Source organism: Cyprinodon tularosa, unplaced genomic scaffold (assembly GCF_016077235.1).
Source record: "Cyprinodon tularosa strain WSP-4 unplaced genomic scaffold, ASM1607723v1 ctg463, whole genome shotgun sequence".
In the NCBI taxonomy this organism is placed as follows: domain Eukaryota; kingdom Metazoa; phylum Chordata; class Actinopteri; order Cyprinodontiformes; family Cyprinodontidae; genus Cyprinodon; species Cyprinodon tularosa.
The window spans coordinates 877,042-884,302 of NW_024039189.1; the positions used below are offsets into that span (position 1 = coordinate 877,042).

Consider the following 7,261-nt stretch of genomic DNA (forward strand, 5'->3'; position numbering starts at 1 on the left):
TAATCGAAAAAATAATCGTCCGATTCATCGATTTTTAAAATAATCGTTAGTTGCAGCCCTAGTTTACATTCATAAAATGGCAAAAAATGAACACTATAAGTGGATTTCTTGATTACTATAAATGAATTATTTAAACAGCATTTGTATAGAAATGATTCTGTCCCAAGTCTTTTGATCTATATAAGCGGTTGATTACTATATCCGTGACCACTATAAGTGGATTCCACTCATAGGCGGATCTACTGGGGTGGCATAGGGTGGCAACTGCCACCCTAAATGACAGCCTTGCCACCCCTGCTGCCACCCCAGTTGGCGGTAGGGGTCGGGAGGCTTATAAATTATGGATCATTTGAGAATTACGACCGCTAATTTCAAATGTCGGACTGCAGTGAATGCAGCACGAGATGACGCGAGAGCGACTGAGACTGATTGTTTTGAAAACCGAATGGGGCAAAGCGAGGGAGCCAGGGGTGATGGGGAGAGGAGACACAGGATGAAACAGGTAAAAACTGTTTAACTATCTATCGAGAAATTAAATCATAATTAAAGCACAATGTTGCTAGCATAGCTGCAATGCTGATTTTGAGATGATAAAAATCAGGTTGCAGAACGTTATTTCTCTATCTATGATGTTAGTTAGGCCTGACGTCTCAGGCTCATAAAGACATATTTGCGGTCAACTATGACAGAAAAGAGACGATCAAGTTTGGTTGAACTCAAATCAAAACGCACAAAGGCATTGGATCTAAATAAATTAGTGAAGCGTTTTGCTGAGAAACATGGAAATCACTGCATTCAGCTGTTATAGTCATGTTAACTTTATGTTCTGCTCTCTGGTGAGCCTTTACAGAGCTGTTACATTTTGTTTTGGCACCTGAGAAAATCTGATATTTCCTTTAATAAAACCAAAAGTGTTAAAAGTAAAAAATGTGATACTGGTGTGAATCCTGCTTAATATGAAGCAGTGTTGTTGTTTCTTTTTTTGTATATATAATATGAAACTATCCAGAAATGACCTGTATGAACCTACTCACAAGCAAAATGTATTTTTATGTTGCTTCTTTTCAGATTTGTGGAGATTTTGATGTAACATACAGAACCCGCCTTTTTGTTGATTTGTTGATACAGCAGTATGGAGGACCAACTCTGCCATATTTAAAAATAAATACAGAAATAAATAAATGCTCAATAAATAAATAAGCATACAATTAATTGCCACCAAAAATACAATCAACAAATAAATGTAAGTAGAAATTAAATTATACAGCGAGTCATTAAGGTATATAACTCTTTTAATTGGCTTCTTTATTTCTTTGCCTTTTTAATATTTACCTTATTTATTTTTTTGTCATTTATTATCTTCAACTTCATTTTTTAATTACTTATATTTTTAAGTATTTACTTATGTGCATGTTATCATATTTTTGTCTGTTTTATTCTTCCTTTGTATTTTTTTACCCTAGTTATTTCTTCGCCGCTATTTCTTTCTGCCTGCCCTTTTAACATTTCTGCCTGCCATTATAATATAATTTCTAATTACATTTATTTGTTGATTGTATTTTGGTGGCAATTAATTGTTTGCTTATTTATTTATTGAGCATTTATTTATTTCTGTATTTATTTTTAAATATGGCAGAGTTGGTCCTCCATATACAGCTCTATCTACAGCATATTTACATGCATGAAATGTCCCTTTCATGTTGCCTTAACTGCTGTATGTCAAGTTACTGAGGAACAAATGGGGTAAATGTGTGTTCAGAGTAAACATTACATAGATGTCCAGTACCTTGTTCGGGTGCGTTGACACATTTATTTCTACTGTGTAGCTCTGCTCACTTTAGTCCAGCTCAGTCCATAGATCTCTGATGGGGAATTTTTTCTTTCTATCGTTTCTTTTTGTGCAAATGCTGCAAAGCTGCCTCTCTGACAGTCAATCTCACACATCTACTACTCAGCACCTGTGTCTTACCTTAATACCTTTCCTGTGATAATGCCCCTCTAGAAGTAGTGTTATCATTCTTCTATCTCCTATTAAGTGAGATCACATTGTACGATGTATTATTAATATGAACTGTTTCACATGAAACACTAGTACTGTACATACTATTCTCACCAAACTGTGATAACTGCGATTAAATTCAGTGTAAACAAATGCCATATGTTGCCACCCCTAAAAAATTCCTGCCCCCCTCTTGCCACCCCATAAATATTTTTCTAGATCCGCCCCTGATTCCACTGTATTTAGAAAATATGGATGTTGTGCTCGTTCCTGTTGGAACAGTTTAGATTGACCCCAGAGGTTCTGGTGCCTTTCGGCCACCCCTATTAGGATTTTCTGGCTACGCCTCTGGATGTTACGGAAGAGGATTAGGGCCACTAAAGAAAAAAAAAAAGTTAAGTGATTTTTACATTTTATTTCAGTTTAATAAGTGGAAAAAGTCAGAATTCTGACTTTTTTCCTACATTAAAATATATTAAAGTTAACTGTTTTTTAAAATTTTATTTCAGTTTAATATGGGGAAAAGTCAGAATTCTGCCTTTTTTTCTCAGAATTCTGCCTTTAATCTCAGAATTCCGACTTTTTTCCTATATTAAACTGAAAAAATAAAATAAAAAATCTGTTAATTTTTTTTTTAAGTGGCCCTAATCCTCTTCCGTAGGATGTCAACACATAAAGTCTTGCTTTTTTTATGGCCTTTTATTTCAATTAGATAACTTGATTAAAAGACATAAAAAAAAAACTATCAATGACATGTCCTATATGACAAACCACATCTTAAGTAAGTTTATAAAGCAGCTTAATCGTTGCACCAACCTTTTAACTCTAATGATCTGGTCCCTCATGGGCTTGATGTCCTGGAAGCTCTGCTGGTTGACCAGGCTGTAAACCAGAATGAACCCCTGTCCGTTTTTGATGTACAGATCCCGCATGGAGGCGAACTGTTCGGTACCGGCGGTGTCCAGGATCTCCAGCACCGACGGAGAGGAGTCCACCTCGATCTCCTTGCGGTAGAAATCCTCTATGGTGGGGTCATACTTTTCAATGAACGTCCCGGTAACGAACTGCACAGTGAGGGCTGATTTCCCGACCCCACCGCTGCCCAGGACCACCACTTTATACTCACGCATCGCGGCTTTCTAATCAGCTGCTGCGGGTTAGCAATCTGCTGCGCTCACCATTTGGATCAGACTCGTCAATAGTGCTGTCATTGCTCAACTAAAGCAGAGCACAAAGACTCGGAAGGTCTCATTGTGGAGATTGTTCCCCATCGCAGACAGGCCAGGCGCTGGCATCCGCGGACTGCAGATGTCCGCCGAAAAAACAAACGCGCACAGAGGATGAAAATATCGGCCGATAACGTGGATAGTTCGAGGTTTTCATCTGATTATTTCAGCCTTTCGCAGGAAAAAAAAAATAGAAACAACTTTGCTCCATAGAGGACGCAGAGATTCTCAAGCTTTGGAGGAAAGCAGCACAAACTAAAACTGCAGCGACGCCTAATTATCGAACTTGCGTCTGTTTCTTTTTCTTCACCATCTCCGGCATGTCTCCACTTCTCTCTCGCCCCCTTTACCGCGACCCGGAGCGCGTTGCAGCCGCCATACTCTCGGGTGGAGACCCGCGGCCGCTGCGAATCCAGCCGGTCCCCGCTCGGCTTCCGTACAGAGGCAACAGGGGAATATGAAAAAAACAAAACATAAAGCGTCCCTCCCCCATCAGAAGGACGGGAAAAAGGTCCAATGGTGGCCTCCGTAGTTTGTAACTCTCATTGGAGTCTGAATGGGAGGCCAGGTGAACGAGCCAGTGATATTTCCGTTTATTTGTTAAACTTTCCATAATTCGTTTGCTTCGGTGACATCAAAGGACTGGTCAGCCAATCAAAGGGCTCGCTCTAGGGACGTGTATCCAAGAGGAGGACTAAAGCGCCGGATGCTGTTGCTATAGTAACGCAGCAATCTTTTGCTATGATATAGTGCCGCTGCCAAATGAGAGGGGAATTAAATTGAAATATAGAAAAAAAATGTAATGTACAAATACTTTAAATTTAATGTTTTTTTAAATTATTGTTATTATTTTAGATCAACTAGATCAGTGCTTCCCAATGTTATGGTTTTGTTCCCACTTTATCAACCAACATGGTCAAAAAAGCACCACTACAAAATGGACAGATCAACTACTTTAGCTGTGAATGCTCTTTGTTACATTATTAAATTGGTGGTGAATTGATTTGGTAGAAATGTTTGTATGCTTGACAAATATTTTGGAATATAAAACAATTCTGGTAATAATTTGTTGTTGTATTTGGAAAACATCCAATACCACATTATTTTAAAACACAGAAGCTTGTTTTTAAACCATTTACCAGGTGTAATTTCGTCTTTTCTTTAAGTTGAGATTATCTCAAATGATCCAGATTTAGATTATTAAATTATTTTTTAACCAAGCAGTACGTTTTTGGCAGGCATATTTTAAAAGATAAGAAAATGAATATTATTTTTGTCATATTTCATAACTCCTCCTTAAAATTTCAAATTAATGTATACACATCTAAATAACCTGTTTTTTTTCTCCTTTTGACATCCTTATATTTACTGTTCAGCTTTTTGTATGTTTTGTATCTTTTCATCACTCTAATTATTTGCTAACTCTACACATTTTCTGTCAGACCTAATCATTAGTAGATGTTACAACTTTTTCTGTCAGAATACAAAAAAAATAAAAAAAAATAAACCAAAGATGACTTTACAATCTAAATATCCAAGGGCCATTAATAATTTTGGGCTTTACTATAAGAGATAATTATTTTATAGATTCTGGTTTTGAATGTGCTACTACAAGATTACTGTAACACTTCTAGCCACCAATTACAAAACTTTCTGGAATCCTCTTAACTAATTTACATTTATTGTTCACTTAATTAATTTAACTTAATTTTTTTTGAGGTAGAAGTAGTATTTCGTGCGCACGAAATACTACTTCGTGGCCACGCAAGAAGTATAACGTGCGCACGAAATACTACTTCGTGGCCACAATTAAAAAATTGTTTTGACCTTGTCATCAGAGGGGCTCCGTAGCAAACATTTCAATAAAGAGGAAAAAATAAAAATACAAATAGACATTTTAAAAATAACTCCAGAGGCATGTGCTCCTAGAAGCTTGCTTTTGCAAGCTGTGAATTTGATTGAAACATACATAGTAAACAAATAGAAAACCTGAGCATGGAACTGTGCTGTTAAGATCAAAAACTTTATTTTAAGAGACTTTGGGTGTTTAATTTCAGCTAAGACTATTAGATATATAAAAAGGGAATAGCTTAATTATATATATATATATATATATATATATATATATATATATATATATATATATAATTACCTTTTAGGCAAAATAAGCATAAAAATGAGTTTCTAATCTTACTAATCATTTGTTAGAATCTTACTCATCAGCTCACTTAAAATATGTAAATGTTTGATTCCAAGTTACTGTATGTCGACTGTTATTAGTGAATCTTTGAAGCCCAAAGTCACTGCTAAAGACAATATATTATTTTTTATTATTATGATAATGACACAGATGTTAGAGTGCATGTTAAATAAAAACAGACTCCAAAGCTTTGCATTTATATGACATTTTTTATTTGCAATATCTCCAGTTTTACACATTTTCTAATTTAAATGACCAAAACTGTCCACCTGAAATGTTTAATTATGCTCAAATAACTCCTATCAGGATGCAAAATGATTGCACCAGCATGGCTATTTGAAGAGATGGCTAACTCTTTAGTTTAATCATACACAACGCCTAGCTGATCAATCCATTCAACCTGAGGCATTTCACAATATCATTTGTGTTGTGATACAATCGGAAACTACATTTTCAATCTCTAAACTTACTCAACCTTAATAAAAACATCAGTCATAGTATCTCGTTGAACAACGTAACAGTTTCAGAACAAACAGGAACTCAGGATAGATTAAAGATAAGGCAAAGATTACAAATAAATCTTCTTAGTCATTTGACAGTTGCCAAAGTGCAGACAGGAGGTGTTTCTTTTAGTAAGACAAAACATTCTGACTGTCCAAATCATCTGGTCTTGAATATCCAATATGAAGCAGCTCCATGTGTATTCCTGCTAAGCTCTTTGTCCATAAAATGTACACAAATATTAGGTGTGAAAGCTTAATTAAAAGGAAAATGGGTATTCAGAGCTAGTGACACACTGAAGTTTAAAACAGTCTGAATACAACTTCTGAACCATCAAACCTTCTACATGAAGTAGAGCAATCTGTCTACATACATGTATGCAATTAGCATTAGTGACATCAGGGATAAAAAAAAACAAAAAAAACTGTTGACTAGTTCCCCTCCTTAAATCACCAGCTTAATGTGGTGGGACAAGTTTGTGATTCTCAAATAGGAAGGAATGGCAGATTTTTACCGACTCAATCACGGGACTGTAAATAAATATCTATGACAAATTTTCAAATATCGAATGCAGGACTAGTAGCCATGCTGTCAACAGATTCCACTCAATGAGGTTTTTGAGCTTCTCAGAAGAAGGGTAACTCCTGAGAGTCAATGGTGACTGCAGTAGGGAGATCTGAAAACAGATGCGTTCCAGTAAAATACCACAGAAGTTTTTTGTTTAAGAAAAAATAAAGAAAATATAAGAAAAGCAAGGTTACAGATAATTCAGTAAATCTCTGCATTCAGTTTCTGATCACTGTAATACCCAACTTCTACTGTAGTTAAACTTTCTAATATACAGCAATTATCTCACATTTTCATCAATTTATTCTTGTGAATGTCTTTCTGATCAAACTCTTTCACTGTGTAGCATCTGAAATATAAGTGCTATGCAAAAAAAATGTAAGTAGCATCATATGTGGAACTGTTTTAGTTTTCCGTGTTTATACAACTGGTGCAACACACTGCTGCACATAACAAGCAACTCAAAAGCCTTACTTTTAAAGACATTCGTTGTCTCTTGACAAGGCAGTATCCTGATCCTTTTATTTTAATAGGATGAAACTAAGAGTCAATGTTTCAAAGGAACTAAAAAGATCCAAAGTCATCTTAATAAATTACATTCTTCATAAAATATAACAGAGTACATTTTAAGTGTCCTAAACTAAGAAATACTACTGTGTACTTATTTCAGTATATTCTAATCAAGTCTAAAATTACTGAAGGGGGAAATAAAGACCAAATAAAGGATTTTCAAACCGTAGGGTGTATTCACAACAGTAAAGTCCTTTG

General features: G+C 35.5%; 1 protein-coding gene across 1 annotated transcript in view; it reads right to left on the reverse strand.

Moving 5' to 3' along the window:
• The window catches only part of LOC119793927 (ras-related protein Rap-2a), a 42,319-nt gene extending 38,542 nt beyond the window's left edge, over positions 1–3,777 (reverse strand). The window contains exon 1 of the mRNA XM_038301228.1: positions 2,816–3,777. Within this exon, the coding sequence (XP_038157156.1) occupies positions 2,816–3,129 (314 nt within the window). The 5' untranslated portion in view covers positions 3,130–3,777. The remainder of the gene's footprint in view (positions 1–2,815) is intronic.
• Positions 3,778–7,261: the final 3,484 nt, after the last annotated feature.